We start from the raw sequence: 17,947 nt of genomic DNA, 5'->3' as shown, positions 1-17,947 counted from the left end.
GTTGACTTTTTAAAATTGTAAAATTTACAAAATCTGTAGTATTAATGTAAAAGTAGAATTTAAAATATTTTTTGTTTTTATATGTGTATTTATCCATGGATCTGGATTTACTTTTTTTCTCAAGAATTAATCAAAATTAGAAAAATAGCAACTAGTTGAATTCTACAAAAGACAGTTCCAAATTTGTTGAAGATCTAATTAAATTTAATTAACTTAAACGATTTTAAAACAAGATTTATAATTGTTGTTAAAAATTTATTTTAATGCGGAGTAATTATTTTATTCATAATAAAAAAGTTCAGGCAACAAAATATTATTTTGCGAAGGCATTTTTTTGCTTACTTCCCAACTTTTATACATTTAAAAGGCTTGAAATCACTTTACTATACTATATACGATAAACTATATATATATTCATTAAACAGAAAAAATATAATTAAATATTGCTTTTAGTATAAATCTACCGAACTTTTTAAGGGTTTTTGTTTTTAACGCTTCATTGCCATCTTCCAGCGGCTTCTAAGTTCTATTTGCTTCTAGTAAAAGTTTGTATGTTTATTACGATGCTAATCAATTTTGTTTGCTCATCGATTCTTCGGTATTTTGTAGTACCTCACTTTTTCTGGTATGATTTCTGGTATGGTCTCATCTAATATTTTGTAAAAATTTCATCAAAGATCGAATAGTTTCTGGGCATATTAGCAACGCATAGATGAATGAACCCAAATATGTAATAGTGTCTATCGATTATTCAAATGTTCACCGTAAAGGTATAATACTCTACAACTATATCCACCTTCTTGCTTACGTCGACGACGACGACATTATTAGATGTAGCAGGCGTGATTCTTCAGCTGCCTTTGCGGGTATCGAAAACAAATCTGTCAAAATGGGTTTAATGGTAAATAAGGGCAAATCAAAGTGTATATCTTATGAACCTCTATTTTACAATTTGAAATTAATATTAATTTTTTTTGTGAGAAATCTTAAATGTTTTACATGAGTCTATTAAAAATGCTTGATTTAATTAAGTTGTGCATGTATGAACTAATTTATATGCCAGAACCATGTGTTTCTGGTATTTCCTCCCATTTATCTATAAGATTTAGATGTTTATTAAAACTATTTTTACATTTAAAATTACCTTATATTTAAACATTTTAAAACAATTACTTTAATAAAATACAAAATCAGAATAACTAAATATATCTTCTCACATATGAAGAGCATCTTTAACTTTCAGTTTCATTGCCTGAGCATTTCGGTTCAGTTTCTTTAAGAATTTGTGCGTTAAAGGTCAGCCGCATGGGTTAATTGAACCGATAAAGTTTGATTATTTGCAACGAGCGTTCAATATTTCAATTCTATAGGGCCCGACATTGCTGGAAATGTAGAATGAATGTAATATGTAAGATATTATATCTAGATGTGTACTACATATCTTTCATAATAATCACATTACTATTGCTATTATATATGTAGAAACAATATTTAAAGTTATTTATGTAGAACATCGGTATGCATCTACTTAGTTTCAGGGCTTCTTTTTTATCACGAGCCCTATCTTTTCAATAAGGTGGCGCTACTGTTCTCACTGAATACATGAGTATGGTTTGGACTTAATTCTTTTTGAATAATTTATTTGAGTAGAAGCAAGTTTTTTACAAATTCTTTTAGTGTTGAAATTTTATTGATACAAGTATCTGCTCATCTTTAGTTGCGATTTTTCAATTTATTTCAAAAATATAATAATATTGTATTAAAAATATTAAGACATACATTGAGCTGATAAAAAAAATATCTTTTAAGTGTTAGAAATGTATTTTAATATGTGTTACATAGAGTAGTTCGGAAAACTTTTTCTGCTCTATATTATGTGCTTTTTAGATAAATAAAAACTTATGGAAACGTAAATAAAAAATGCTCTAAAATTTTATTATCAAATCATTTATGTGCGCATGTGACTAGAAAATATGTTAACAGGTAAATAATAGTAAATTAAAAATGTTTCATGTGATATTAAGTACACAGTATTATCGAAATATCTTAAATATATCAATATATTAATATCGGTTTAGAGTCTTAAAAGTGAGTTACTCTTAATTATTCTAATCATATGGTTTAATATTAAAGGTATATTTAGCTGGATGTGTGTGTGTGTGTGTGTGTGTGGCATACAATTTAAATTATGGATGATACTTTACAAGGAAATATTATTTTCGAAATCGCTGACGAAAGGGCTGGATTATGGAATAAATCATTTGTAGTGATATAGTAGAGTCAATATGATGCGCTGTCTTGTCGTTTCAATCTCGTCGTCATAAGATTACTTTAGGGAACACTTCTCTCAATTCCTGTTTTCTTTTGCAGTGCTTCTAGTGATTTCTCTATTTGTTGTATAGAACATGTGCCGATAGTCGCAGGTGTCGCCAACAGTTGAGTATTAATCCCATCTTTGTTTTTATATCTTCTTTATTCCTTTTTATTAAAACCCCAGAATAGTTAGATACATTTGTACCGATTGACAAGTTACAAAGCGATAATTCGTTTATCAGTTCTCTGCTCATCTGTATGCCTTTTGGTTAACCCACTGAAGATAAATAAATGTTAAGTAAATGTATTCCGCGATGCCCTCAGTTACTGAAGTCTTAATATATGAAACAGGAGACGCTACATGCAAGTTAAGGTTGTTATTTGTACTGTAAGGTTGGAGGTATTTGAATTATTTACATGGATTGTCAATTATGACGGGTTAAGTATTCAGCAGCAATTTAATATAAATCATTTTATCTAAGAAAGTTGCAGATATATGTAGTTTTGGATAAAATTATTATTAAATCTTTTATTTGTATATATTATTATAAGCTCAAAAGCAATTGTGTTCATATTGATATCAATAAACATAGTGACAGCGGGTACTTGAGTAAATTGTTTTCTACACATACTCGTAGAAAGAATATGATTGTTTGATTAATAGAATCAGTATTGGGAAGGTTTAAAAACCAGGTAAATATAAATTTTAAATTCTAAAGTAGAATTTTAATAATATAACAATAGACATTAGGAATCTTATTTAGCAATTACTTAGCAATTAAATAGCAATTACTTTATAAATAACTCACTTTTCTTCGAACAAATTCAATAAATGGAAACATACATTTATCGCATTTGATTTTCAATTAAATTTTAAGATAATTAAAAAATTACCTATATTTAATATTTAATTAACTTTTAATAAAATCTAATTGTCTCTTATTTGTTATTCTTAAGTACTTGTGATTTACACACGTTTTAGTTTGTTTAACACATGGAATTTGAAATATACCATATAAACATGAAAGCAATCGTCTTAATTATAGTCTTTATCAAATTATATAAACCTGACTTGATTATGACAAGTTCTAATTTGTAATAACATATATTCTAATAAAATATCTGTTCACACGTTTTTTTTACATGTGCCAAAGAAAACATATGATTTTATGGTATAAAATAATTAAATCAAGTAAATTATGACAATTATACATGTTAATGTTATTGTGCAGGTTCAACTAAGATTAAAAAATCTATATAATTTTGAAATCATTAAAAATTATTTTGCATAAATTATATATAAATTATATATATATAGTTATATATAAATACATTCAATAGAAATGGGTACTCGTAGCGTAGAGTCTCTTGCAGCAAACCTGAAAGACGTAGTCCATGACGCAGTCTGTGTTCTTAATGACTCTCATATCTCACTAAACAACTATTTGCAATTATTATTTGCAAAAAATCACATTAGATATCTAAGTCTTCATTTAAAAGAGCAGAAATTACATTCTAATATTAATGAACTAATTTCATATAGATGTAACCTTATTTATGTAATTTATGGCAAGAATGATATGCATTATTTTCACTATCTATCTATTTATTTTTATTTAAATATTAATTCACTGATTTGATTCGTTCTTACCAAAAGTTTAATAGATTTAGTCGAATCATAGAACATGAGCTTACTTGAGAAGCGCGAATATATATATTTATTTACCACCGATTTTTTTTAAAACATTTGCTTAATGAATGAATATTCGTCCATCTACTTTACGTTATTAATTTCCCTCATTGATCGGAAATGACGATCTTCACTTTATGAAATATTTTACCACTCTATGTATTCTTAACGTAGTTTAAAATTTCTAATTAAGGTTTTATTCAAATCGCTATTCGATTGCAGCGTCCTAGCTTATGCGAATGACATTACTATCGCTTCATCGGGGAAATTTCTCCAGGTTTTATCCAATGTTATTAACTCTGCACTCGTAACAGTTACCGATTGGTATTGGAAATTTGGTCTGGATATTCACCCAATAAAACGAAAGTTATTGTTCTCACTAGAAATTGTAAAATCCATCCCTTAAAATAAGCACGAAAGTTAAATATCTGTTTCTCATACTTACTACTGTAGAAGAGCTATAGGTCGCAGTTGGGGTCTCCAACCTCGAATCATGCTCTACCTTCACAAAGTCTTTTTTCACCCTGTTTCATTGGCTGCCATCTCGGTTTCCGATGAAACAGCAAACTGAAATTGTGGCAAGCAGACTCAGACTCAGGACTGGTCTGTCCTTAGACTCAGACCTTAACCGGATGTTTGAAGTGTATTCGTTGTTTAGAAAATGTTCCTACTGATCAGTCTATATTAATTGTATATTTTTTATATTCATCTTCATCTAGAAGACTGAATGGTTTATAAATCCATTTGAAGTTTTTGAAGTCACAAAGAGTTATAATGAAAACAACGGTTGGTATAATACGCATCTTCCTAGCAAATTGAGGGTATCACGTTAGATGTTTCCCTTGAAACTAATTTAATTTAAAGTAGTAAAGCAACAGTGGATAATTCTTTCCTGCTCCTCGCTTCGTTAACACACTTTCGAAAAACGTTGCTTATTTCTGTGATGTATTTTGATTGATTTAAATTGCTTTGCGATATTACTGGTTCGTTTATGGCTGTCATATATTGAACTTCAGAATCATTTTACTATTTATAGCTTCCCTAGGTCTCTTATTTATTAGATTTCACAAACCGTTCAGCATTATAGTTTCTTAGGTCCCCTTATGCAGTAGAGTTCATAATCACATCAGTGTTTATTGCTTTCTTAAGTCATAGGTCGTTTCAGTTGATTTAATCTTGGAATAATATGCTCTCATATATCTTTATCTTATTAATATTCCTTTATTTTGTTAAGTTGGAAATAAAATGCATTTTTAAGTACCAGTCAAAGGTTTGTCTTGTAAGCATTAAAAATGCTGTTAAGCAATTATAGGTATAATTACACTTGAATACAAAATTTTTTTTTCATGAACGCTGTAAGTTATTCGATAGAATAAATTTAAAGCACATTATTCAAATAATTAAAATTATCTTTTAATAACAGGGCTTAATTTTATACAAAATGTATTTCAATTTATAACAATTGTATATAATTAAAAAATCTGCATTTTAATATTATATAAATTACGTATCAATTAATTTTTAATACTTGGTGCAACAAGTGACCTGCTTCAGTATTAAGAAATCAGTATATGAATATGAATTAATCTGATTTGAAGAAATGTCAGTTGTTTTTTTTTCGAATATTGATAAAAACTCCTTGCAAGCTATAGAATATTGAATGGAAATATAAGGTGAGGTAATTTATTTATGAGAAACATTACTATGAGATTAGGCATATATGCATTATTACAATAAATTGATAAAAATGATTTAAAAGCATGTAATTAACTTAATTTATTTGCATTTTAACAAAAATTTTTTGTGTCCTTTACATTAATATGAAAACTTGTTTAAACATGTCAAACAGTTTACAAACCACCCATAGAATACAATTTAGATAAAGTGTAAATATTATATATTTTAAATCAGATAGGTACAGTATTAGAATCGACTTTCTCTATATTCAAATTTAAAAATTTACACTGCTTTCAAGTTATTTCCCGGTTTTATACAAATCAACTGTCATTAAAAAAATGTCACTTTTTCCTTATCTCAACTTTATCTTTTACTTAAAATCTATCTTACGCATAGTTGCATTCGAAATGTCCCTTAATTTCAGCCTTAGTTTCAACGAAATTAAGGTCATTTTCCTTAATTTCGTTCTAACCTTAAAGCTGAATTTTGTGGAAAAAACAACTGTATTTCGCTGAAATGAACTTGAAATTAAGATTTTTGCGAAATTAAGGTGTGCCTGAACATAGTATTACTCTATCCTCTTTAAAGTAGTATCATGACATACCTTTTGTGTCACCTAAAATCAAAACTATAGGAATCACTATAAAGCAAATAAAGGTAAAGTATATACTAAATATTCGTAATTAAGTTATTGTTTTTTGAAAAAGGTAGTGTTGAGCGAAAATTCATAATTTTACAGTTAGAAACTCTTTTTTAACAGTAAGAACAATTTTTAAGAACAATTTATAATTTGTAAACATTAATCATCAATTTAAATAAATTTAGCTTAAAATATACTTTAATATCTTTCTTCATATAAATAATATTAACATTGGTTTCGATGGTACACTTCGGTGAAACGAAACTCCATCATCCTGTAAATATGCAATGTATTATGCTTCATATAGTGTGGCCACATAAATGTTGCGAAGCATATGTTGATAAATGTTTCTGTTTTACAACGCATGTTGCTGGAAATGAGTGAATTGCAGAAAAATTTTATAACAAATGTTTTATTATTATTTTATTTCTTTTTTGTTATTAAAATAAAGTAGCACGTATCCATTAACAAGGTAATTTATTAAAAAAACAAAGTTTTCTATAATTAAATGCACCGCTACTTTATATGCACATATATTTAAATATTAATTTGTATTTACACATATGTATGCAAATTTAAAATTCCATTATCATTTTAATAATAACATTAATAAAATTAAATACTAAAAATATATAATTATAACAATAAAACTAATTTTAATTTTAAGGTGCGTTTTATTTAAATTATTATTAAATATAATTAATTCTTGAAGGAGTTCATAGTTCCACAGAATTATCTCTTTTATGGTTCCGAAAGTGAAAGTTAATAAAGTGCATTTTTGAGTGTGAATTCGATTAAGTTTTTATTTCAATATATTATTTTAGTAGCGACATTGGGCATAAATTACAACATCCTTCAAATGTCTTTCACTTTTTACAGTATGGATCAAAGTAATTGAAGAGTCATCGATGACTCGTCGATACATAGTTGGCAAAAGCTCTTTCATAACTTGACAAATGTTTATTTTCAAAACATTGAATAGTTGTTCATGATGCACAAAAAATGATCATACATATACATATGAGTAGCACTACAAAAAAATCACTGGTAATAAATCGCATATTCTTTGTGACCAATCTATTGTCAGATGAAATTACACACCCTGGTTTTCTGGTAAAATAAAGCAAGAAATAACTTTGTGTGTGGATTATAGTACAATCTTGTAGAAGGTTCGTATCTTCCATATTCTTATCTTCAACTTCATTCCAAAATAAGTAATAAGTAATCATTTGGCTATAGCGATCAGATATTAACAAGAAACCAAATTCTATATAAGAAATTGTAAGCCGAAAGCTCATTTGACTTTCCTAATATATGCTCATTTGGCTTTAGTACCTCATGTTACCTGAGTTTTATAAAAATGGAATGAATTTTGATCATGTCTAAGCCTTAACACATCCAATAAATAACGAGTTTCTTCAAATTTCTTTAGATTTTTTTTTATAATTTTTTATATGGACAATTAGGATACCCATAATCTTCTTGAAATAAACATAACGTACTTGCTACAGCATCACCATTTTCATAGTAAGTGTTCATAATTGTAACACGTTCAGCGGTTATTAAACGATCTTTATTGTACAATAGTAAACTTTGAACTAAACAATTAATGCATGAGTTAATAACACATTAAAGCCACACCAGGATCACGGCTGTTAAGGTACATTAAGTTACTTGTTAGTATTTTAGATTAAGAAATTTCAAGAGTCAAGATTGAGTTTGCGAGTGAAAACTTTTAACCTTAAAAAAAACGAGCTACTAAATTTATATCAAAACTTATTGGTTAATCCTTTTTATACACACATGTTCACATAGTAATAAATGAGGATTAATGTGGCAATTAACCTATATAGCTATATAGCTTCTTAAACGCATTAATATATTTGGCGTAATACCTCACCATCTTCAAGACCTCTGTGACCTTTTCTTCATATAACCCCAGATCAACGAGAAGTAGTACTCCCAAACTCTAATAGATATTGTCACATATTGTGTGTTGTGTGAACTTATATGATTTGATTGCATATAAGATTTATACTTTAATTTATTTATTTTTAATTCTGTGTAGTGTTCGTACCACAGTAAAATGAATTTATAACCAATGCCTTATTGTATGTGAATTTAAAAACTTTTAGACTTAATTCCGAAATTAATTCCAAACCAAATGTATTAACATAATAATTGGCTAAGAAGAAAAAAGTTTGGCGTAATTGAAAAAAGTTGTCTGCAAACAATTATTTCCATTTGGTTGGGTTTATTATGCGCCTTACAACACTTGAACGGCTCCAAACTTAAACTTACCAAATCAGCATAAAATTGTTGCCTTGCATATGCAAAAGCGATAAAAATAATAATAAAAAAATTTTATTTCATATATTTTTTAATTTTGAAGGCAATTTAGAGGCAATAAATTTCAGAAAACTTTTGGAACTAAAAAAATGCCGAGAAATGTCCTTGTTTCAAAAAGACTGCAATTAAAAGGAGAGCATGTAATTTTAATTATATTTTAAAGCAATAATCGAATAATTTTTGTATATCAAAATGAAGTTATTTATTTCGAAACTGATAAAAGAAAAACGCAATTTTTCTATTAACATCTATACATACAGTTTATTACTCTATAGTTTAATTAATTCGCGATGCGCCATCTATACGTCAAAAGTACAATAAAAACTTCTACCCGATTTTAATAGTTTTTCTTACAGAGTAAGATTATCACAATTTTATTTCGATCTCGATCTCAATTCATTCAGTTTGAAGTTAAAGTGCCAGAGAGATTTTTTTAGAGATACGAGTATTCAGGAAAATTACTACGGAGATGGGATTCATTCGTCAAAGGATTGTTGAAATAAGTGAATTCATGTTGAAGAAGTTTATACTAAGAATTTAACTCAGAATTTTTTTTACGTCTCAAACCTGTTTTTCACGAATTTATTGTACAACACTAAGGACACTACAACATATAGAGAATTATCTGAAATTATTCTAAAGATATATTTATTAGTAATATATTTTATAAGGGGTTTGGATTGCGATAGCTTTGATACATTGTTAGAGTATAGGCTTCACTGTATCTTGCCTTCATTTAAAATAAATGAAAAATTTATTAATTCTGTCTAAGATACAGATTGTTTCTAGGTATGCAAATAGCGAGACTGCACTTTTGCTGCCAAGTTTTTCTGCTTGTTTCTGATAACGTTTCCGAAGTGATTTCTCGGAATCTCTGTAATTATTCTTAAGCTGTTTTTATTTAATGTCTTGTTTAAATTACGATAACTATGCTAAATTATTCCCGCACTTCTTTTTCTGTTTCTACACTTCTTTTTGCATAAATGAAAAGTTTCTTCGTCTTAAGGTATGTTTTAAAATATTGACCTGCAAGCAGAGGAACTGTGTCTTTCCTGTCAAGTTTGTCTATTTGTTTTTACCGAAAATCCCAATGTTATATGAACCCATACCAGATTATTTTCGTCAATAGTATTCAGATTTTGGAAATACTTCATCACCAGTGTCGATGTCACCAGATAAGAAATGAGCACCTTCGTTGATGCCTGATTATCAGGATACCTTTTCTTTGATTCTGGAAGTAATGTGCATAGTTGAAATAACAACATTTACTTGTTACCTAAAATTTCGCTTAAAAAACAATGGTTTTTTTAGTGCGTAAGAATATTTCAGTATGTATTTCAATACATACTCATATATCTGTCCCGGTTCTTTCCTTAGCAAGACAACCATTATTTATCTTGCGTTTTAAGCCGTGGATATAATATCCATAACATACAGAAAAAATAATTGAATGCACTGACGAAATATGATCTTTTATATGATGAACTATACGTTCGTTGCCAAGGTAATTAAAATGGTTCTTAACAGACTGGTGTAGGATTAATTAAGGACTAGGCCATTTTGTAGAAATATGCCATCTTTCTTAATAGGTAACTAAATGTCACATAAAAGCTTTTTTTGTCGAAAACTTAAATTTTCTCCCGTATAGTTTATCTCTCGTCGAATCCTACTTCCTTTTAGGGTAGTAATTAGCATATACAGTAGATCAATAACACTGTAAATTATAAGCGTTTTTATAATTAGGTTTTATGATCTTTATTTCAATTTCTTTAACACAATGTAAATTATAAACGTGTTATAATTGGGGTTTGATTTCATTTAATTTATACAATTGAATTTATACAATTTCGGTTATTGATTGTTTAATCACTTTTTTATGTGTACCCGTGTGTTGACACGTTCGCGATCGAAAAACAAGAGACAGAATCAAACCAACGGAGTTTACTTGTAGCCAAAAAATATAACAATAAAATTTGCTCATCTCGAGCGCAAAAAACAAAAGGCTATAAAACAAGACTTAGAACCGTTGGTTTGATTACATCTTATACAGGGTTAGTTAGATAAATTAATTAACCATATATTAACCATATAAAATATTATATATATATATGAATTATATAATATATTAATTATAATAATTTAATTATACAATATGATTTACAATAGATTAAAATATAATAAATTATAATATATAAATCATATAACACATCAATTAATAATTCTACAGAATCCTACAATATTAACAATTTGACTTTAACCGCTCTAACATCCCGCCCCCCTTGAAAGGATTTTCAATTGGTAATAGTGCGAGTTTGTGGATTGGACGGCGTATTACTCCTTTTGGGGTTTGCACATCAACAACACGAACCAAATTATCTGGACCCCTGATGCAATGCACGATTCGGCCCATCAACCAGCGTAGTGGAGGCATATTGTCTTCATGGATTAGAACCAGAGCCCCCTCGGTGATGTTAGATTGTTCTTCTGTCCATTTGGTGCGTATCTGCAGCTCATTCAGATAGTCTCTAGACCATCTGCGCCAGAAGTGATGTTTGACTGCGGTTATACGAGACCATTTATCAATTAATGAAGCAGCTTCATACTGAGGACTTGGTTCAGATAAAGTTTTGAGCGGCCCACCGATAAGAAAATGTGCCGGCGTTAGCGCTTCGTAATCGCTCGGGTCACAAGAATGAGGTGTGATTGGTCGCGAATTTAAGATGGCTTCGATTTCAATCAGTGCTGTTCCAAGCTCCTCAAAGGTGAATCGAGTATTTGATAGTGTTCGATACAGATGGCCTTTCGCACTTTTTACAGCCGCTTCCCATAGACCTCCAAAGTGAGGTGCTCGGGGCGGTATAAAATTGAAATTTTTGAATTGGTTGCTGCAAAAGGTGTGCAGCATCACTTGATTAGACTTCTCGAAAAACATCCTTTTTAACTCTGCTAGTTTGTTGTTAGCCCCAACGAAGTTTGTGGCGTTATCGCAATAGATGTCTGATGGTAACCCTCGTCTACCGATTAACCTTTTCAGTGCTGCAATAAATGCCTCCGTAGATAAGTCTGACACGGCTTCTAGATGAGCTGCCTTTGTAGACAAACAAACGAACACGGCTATATAGGTCTTATATGGAACCCGTCCCCGAATTCGGAGATACGTTAATATCGGACCGCAAAAATTTACCGCAGTACGCGCGAATGGACGGCTTGGAGTGAGGCGTTCGATTGGGAGATTACCCATCATTTGATTAAGTAGTTTGGGTTTATAACGCACGCAGTGAATACACGAGTGCACGACTCGGCGTGCAATTTCTCGAATATTAATTATCCAGAAGTTTAGTCGAGTAAGGGCAATTAGTGCTTTTGCGCCTGCATGATAGTTGCACAAGTGTATATGCCGAACATAAAGTTCCACAAAATAACAGCCCTTCGGCAACAAAATAGGGTGACGTTGGCCTACTGAGATGTCACTCAGCTCGAGGCGACCTCCCACCTTTAGTAATTGATAACCGAATACATTGTCCAGGAAGGGATTTAGATGCTTTAATGTACCTTCGGCTGGGTTCCCTCGTTGTAGGCGTTGTATATCAATTTCGAAGAATTGCTGTTGGATGACCCAAATAATACAGTGCAATGCCTTTTGTAGCTGAATAGGTTGGAGGGTACATTCTCCGTTCTTCAATTTATTCTTGGTTACATGATAAAAACGCTGTACCTGCGCTATTACTCGTAGCATCTTAGTGTATGAACTATATCTTGACAATACCTGTAATACGTAGTTGTCTTCATTTGTGTTAACGAATACAACCTTTCGCGTCTCTTTATTGACTTCTTCCATATCCAGGTTGTGACATTTCAAATGCGGCCAGTATTTATCAGCGAGTAACAAAAATTCCGGCCCCGTAAACCAACAAGACTCTGATAATTGGCGGATGTTACAGCCGCGCGACACAACATCTGCCGGGTTGGATTGGGTAGGAACGTGTCTCCATTGCCCATTTGCGGTAATATCTTGAATTTCCGCTACTCGATTGCCAACGAATGCAGACAGGGTTGATGAGTGCTGCTTCAACCAATGTAATACAATCTGTGAATCAGTCCAAAAAAACGTTTCACCCTTAAATTGCGCAAATATTGGTTGGACCTTCTGATACAGTTTGGCAAGAAGTAAGGCACCACAGAGTTCTAGTTTAGGTAGCGACTTCCGCTTTATAGGTGCCACACGGGATTTTGCAGTGAATAGCCTGACCGTCACCTTACCTGATGTGTTTTGTGATCGGAGAAATATACAGCAACCATATGCGCGTATTGAAGCGTCACAGAAACCGTGTGCATCAACCTGTTGATAGTTTATGGATAGGCAGTACCTCGGCACCTTAACCGATGAAAGCGTTGTAAGATCTTGAATAAATGTTTTCCAAGCTGAGTGAAGATTTTGAGGGACTGACTCGTCCCAGTCCACACGCAAAAGCCACAATTCTTGCATCATAATTTTGGCTACGAGTATGATCGGTGCTAGTAATCCAAGCGGGTCGAATAATGAAGACGCAAGGGATAAGATGGTGCGTTTTGTTACAATATGACCTGGTTGTGCATTAAACGAAAATAGGAAAACATCTTGCATTTGGTGCCACTTGATGCCTAGAGCGCTGGTGACTGTATCTGTATCAAGATTCAAACTCTTTGTTGTAGTATCGCTGATGAAGTCATGATGGTTTGAATGCCATTTGTCAAGATCGAAGCAACCCTTCTGTAGAATGGCCGTTAACTGATGTCTGATATTGGTGAGTTGATCAATGGAATCTGCTCCACCTAAGAAGTCGTCGACAAAGAACGCTGATTTAATGAGTGCAGCGCCTATTGGGTATTGTGTTTCAAATTTGTCCGCCAAATACTGCAAACTCCTGGTTGCTAGGAAAGGTGCTGATGCAGTACCATAAGTGACTGTATTCAACTCGTAAGTACTAACAGGATCGGACTCCGTATCTCGCCAAAAAATATATTGGAATTTTCGATCTGGTTCATCTATCAGTATCTGTCGGTACATCTTAACAATGTCAGCCGTCAAGGCATATCGGTGCAAACGAAATTGAAGTAGCAACAAATATAACTCCGACTGAATTGTCGGGCCGACCAGTAGAATATCATTTAATGAACGTTGCGAAGTTGTTGGACATGACGCATCAAAAACCACCCTCAGCTTGGTCGAAGTGCTCGACGGTTTTAAAACACAATGATGAGGGATATAATAATGAGGTTCGTTAGTTTTCGGAGTCTCAACACGCGTCATGTGTCCGAGCTCTCGATATTGTTTCATGAATTCTTGATAGTCTTGCTTCAGTGCACGATTAGATGACAATCGCCGTTCTACAGAATAAAAACGGCGCAAGGCGATATTGTGTGTCAAACCAAGACAATCTGGTGAATCTTTGAATGGTAACCGAACGACAATTCTTCCCATCGCATTTTGGTGAACCGTTTCACGATATAATGACTCACACGCAACATGTGCTGGTGACCATGATTTTGAAGCCGATTGCACTTCCTCTATCTTCCACATCATTTCTAATTGATCGGAGACTGTATCTTCAACTGATAATAGGCATTTTGCTGCTGGTGATGCAAATGGCTGACCCTTGTACTTGCCAGATACAATCCATCCTAATAGTGTTTTTTGAAGTACTGGAAGATTTTCACCTAGTTTGATTTGACCGACAGACAAAATATCAAAGAAACTTTCAGCTCCAAGCAAAAGATCAACGCGCTTGGATTTAAAGAATTGCTCATCGGCGAGAGGTGTATTTGGTGGAACCTTCCACGACGATATATCGATTTCAGAACTTGGTTGATATGCGATGTGATTCGTAATACCAAAGTTTAAAGCAAGTTCAAAATTTGAATGACGAGATTTGATTGATGTGAGCGTCTGATACTTAATGTTGGTCAACGAACTACCAATACTGGAAACATGCAACCGATGTTTATGTTTTGCTAAACTAAGCTTCTTTGAAAACTCCTCCGTTATGAAGTTGACCTGAGAGCATGAATCAAGTAAGGCTCTACCCACTTGATAACTTCCCGATGAATCCTTCACTAAAACCAATGCAGTGGCAAGAATTATTTGCTCGGCCGATGACATATTAAGATGGGAATGGCTGGCAACGTTGTCGTTGGGCATAGCAGCGTGTTCTGTGCGTCGTGATGATCCCGCGCTCTTAATATTCGTTGGCAATTGCGAATGATGCAAGAGAGTGTGATGTGGCTTTGCGCAAACCTTACATTTAAACGTTGATGTACAATTAACCACATGATGGCGTGGCGATAAGCAGTTTATGCAGAGTTTTAGGCTCTTCACCTTTTCAAATCTTTGAACCACCTCCAGTGCCTTAAAACGATGACAATTCTGTATTAGGTGTTCATTGCTAGAACAAAATGAGCAAGAATTGCTAGATGTAGATGCAACAAATGCGTATTGTTTTGAGCGTCTGTTAGTCTTGGAGTTAAGACTATTAGGTTTACGTTGTGATGATGACTGATTGCCGTTTCCACTGTCAAGTGATTCGAGAAACTGGCAGTGTCTATCCAACAATTTTGAGCAATCTTCCCAACTGGGTAATGTGTCAAAGTTACGCGATTCATTCCATTTCCTACGTGTAATTGCGTCCGTTTTTTGCATGATTAGCGAGATAAGTAGAGCCTCACATATTTGTTTCTCTGTACCTAGCGAACAGAGTGAACCATACAAAGCGGATGCATTGTTTACCAGACTACGAAGTTGTTGGCTTGACTGACCCGATACTGCTGGTAGATCAAATAGTGTCGCGATATTTTCGGCGAAGATTAGGCTATTATTGTCATAGCGCGATTTAAGCCTCTCCAGAGCCTTTGGATAGTTTTCATTCGAAATAGGAAATGCCTGTACTGTCTCTAGAGCTTGACCAGTAAGGCAATTCAGTAAGTGATTAAATTTTTCAATATTTGTGAGGTATATTTCGCGATCTATGATTTGGAGAAACGAATTAATAAAATTGTTATAATCCGAGTACTTACCACTGAATGTAGGTAATTTTAACAGTGGTAATTTTTTTACTTGAGGTGGGCATCATTGCTGTTACGTCTAGCACTGATGCATTGTGGGCCTCTTCCTGCAGTTGAGACATGATTAATACTTTGGTGGAAACGTATAGGTCTTCTAATTCATCTCTAGCTGAGTCAGTTGCATCTAATTTCTCGATCAACGTCTGAAAAGCTAAGATTTGTTTAAAATATGATTCTAAAATACCTAGTCGACATTTCAGTTCTGGTTGTGAGAGCGAATTACTCTTTCCCTTGACGAACGCCTTGATTCTTGAAATACTCGCTTTCGTCGAGGCTCGCTGTTGTTTTAGTTCTGACAGTTCTGCCGTAGTGGTTGGCTCTGCCGTTGCCATTGAAACAGTTGTAGATACTTGAGAACAGCAAAGGATTTGACGAAGTCGAAAAGTCACAATAGCAACAGTGAGCTTTCCGAAATTGAACTGCTCTTACGGTGGTTGTTGTCAGACGCGACGTTGACGACCCGCACACTTACTGATTGGAAGCAAATATTAACCAGTAATCAACAAGTAAGTTTACTTGTTGTTGTTGTTGTAATTGTTCAGCGTGACCTTGATGCGGACACGAGGTTCTATTTGGCGCTTAGCAGAACCTAAGCCGAGAACCATAGAATGCACAATAGTACACACGTACGATAGTATATAGTATATATGTACAGATGTACGATATTATTAAAGTTAGCACACTTTAGATATATAACCGTTTAGGAGCAATACTCACACGAGCACATTATGGTTACAAATTAACCAAATACAATAAAAGCGAAAGTATGTACAATCAACAAGTAAAGATAGCTTGTTGTTGTTATTTTAACTGTCGAGCACGACCTTGATGCGGACACGAGATTCTATTTTGAGGTTAGCGGACCTAAACCGAGAACCACCAATTGCACAAGAGTATATACGTACGATAGTACATATGTAATATATATATAGATGTACGATATATTATAATGGTTAGCACACGTTAGCTATATAGCTGGTTAGAAAAAGTATTCACACGCGCACATTAATGGTTACAAATTATCCAAAAACAATAAAAGCGAAAGTATGTACAATCAACAAGTAAAGATAGCTTGTTGTTGTTATTTTAAATGTCGAGCACGACCTTGATGCGGACACGAGGTTCTGATTTGAGGTTAGCGGACCTAAACCGAGAACCACCAATTGCACAAGAGTATATACGTACGATAGTACATAGGTAATATATATATAGATGTACGATATATTATAATGGTTAGCACGCGTTAGCTATATAACTGGTTAGAAGAAATATTCACACGCGCACTTTAATGGTTACAAATTAACCAAAAACAATAACAGCGAAAGTATGTACAATCAACAAGTAAAGGTATCTTGTTGTTGTAATGTCGAGCGCGATCTTGATGCGGACACGAGGTTCTGGTTTGAGGTTAGCGGACCTAAACCGAGAACCACCAATTGCACAATAGTATATACGTTCGACAGTCCACAGAATAGCCGTGTGGAAGAAATGCACACACGCGTACACTAATGATTACAAACTTAATAAAAAAAAATGATTACCACACGTGGGTAATATTTAGATTTTTTAACAAATTGGAGATTAATAACCACTATTAAAATTGCAAAAAGTCCTGTCACGGTCGCCAATGTAAATTATAAGCGTTTTTATAATTAGGTTTTATGATCTTTATTTCAATTTCTTTAACACAATGTAAATTATAAACGTGTTATAATTGGGGTTTGATTTCATTTAATTTATACAATTGAATTTATACAATTTCGGTTATTGATTGTTTAATCACTTTTTTATGTGTACCCGTGTGTTGACACGTTCGCGATCGAAAAACAAGAGACAGAATCAAACCAACGGAGTTTACTTGTAGCCAAAAAATATAACAATAAAATTTGCTCATCTCGAGCGCAAAAAACAAAAGGCTATAAAACAAGACTTAGAACCGTTGGTTTGATTACATCTTATACAGGGTTAGTTAGATAAATTAATTAACCATATATTAACCATATAAAATATTATATATATATATGAATTATATAATATATTAATTATAATAATTTAATTATACAATATGATTTACAATAGATTAAAATATAATAAATTATAATATATAAATCATATAACACATCAATTAATAATTCTACAGAATCCTACAATATTAACAATTTGACTTTAACCGCTCTAAC

The 17,947-nt window shown here is 32.5% G+C and overlaps 1 protein-coding gene across 1 annotated transcript; it reads right to left on the bottom strand.

Annotated features, from left to right (window-relative positions):
• Window positions 1–7,760: 7,760 nt before the first annotated feature.
• Window positions 7,761–16,099, bottom strand: LOC119678267. Its single transcript, XM_038090051.1, has 4 exons — window positions 15,760–16,099; window positions 14,406–15,668; window positions 10,914–14,330; window positions 7,761–7,918 (listed from the first exon to the last, which is right to left on the bottom strand). Exons 1-4 carry the CDS (start codon window positions 16,097–16,099, stop codon window positions 7,761–7,763), a joined length of 5,178 nt encoding a protein of 1,725 aa, XP_037945979.1.
• Between the last annotated feature and the right edge of the window lie 1,848 nt (window positions 16,100–17,947).

This window comes from Teleopsis dalmanni, chromosome 1 (genome assembly GCF_002237135.1).
Source record: "Teleopsis dalmanni isolate 2A chromosome 1, ASM223713v2, whole genome shotgun sequence".
Taxonomy (NCBI): domain Eukaryota; kingdom Metazoa; phylum Arthropoda; class Insecta; order Diptera; family Diopsidae; genus Teleopsis; species Teleopsis dalmanni.
The sequence above is the reverse complement of the archived record's forward strand: the minus strand, read 5'-3'. Positions and strand labels throughout refer to the sequence as shown.

Bases quoted from the DNA above. Each gene is read 5' to 3' on its own strand.
- LOC119678267 (XM_038090051.1), bottom strand. From the start codon at position 16,099: ATGGCAACGGCAGAGCCAACCACTACGGCAGAACTGTCAGAACTAAAA. The intron at 14,331-14,405 runs GTTTCTTTGATA...AAACACTATTAG, and splicing joins TCTTTTGCTTGGAGCTGAAA to GATGGATTGTATCTGGCAAG. The intron at 7,919-10,913 runs GTTAATATTGTA...TTAATTGTTTAG, and splicing joins AGAGCGGTTAAAGTCAAATT to TTCAAAGTTTACTATTGTAC.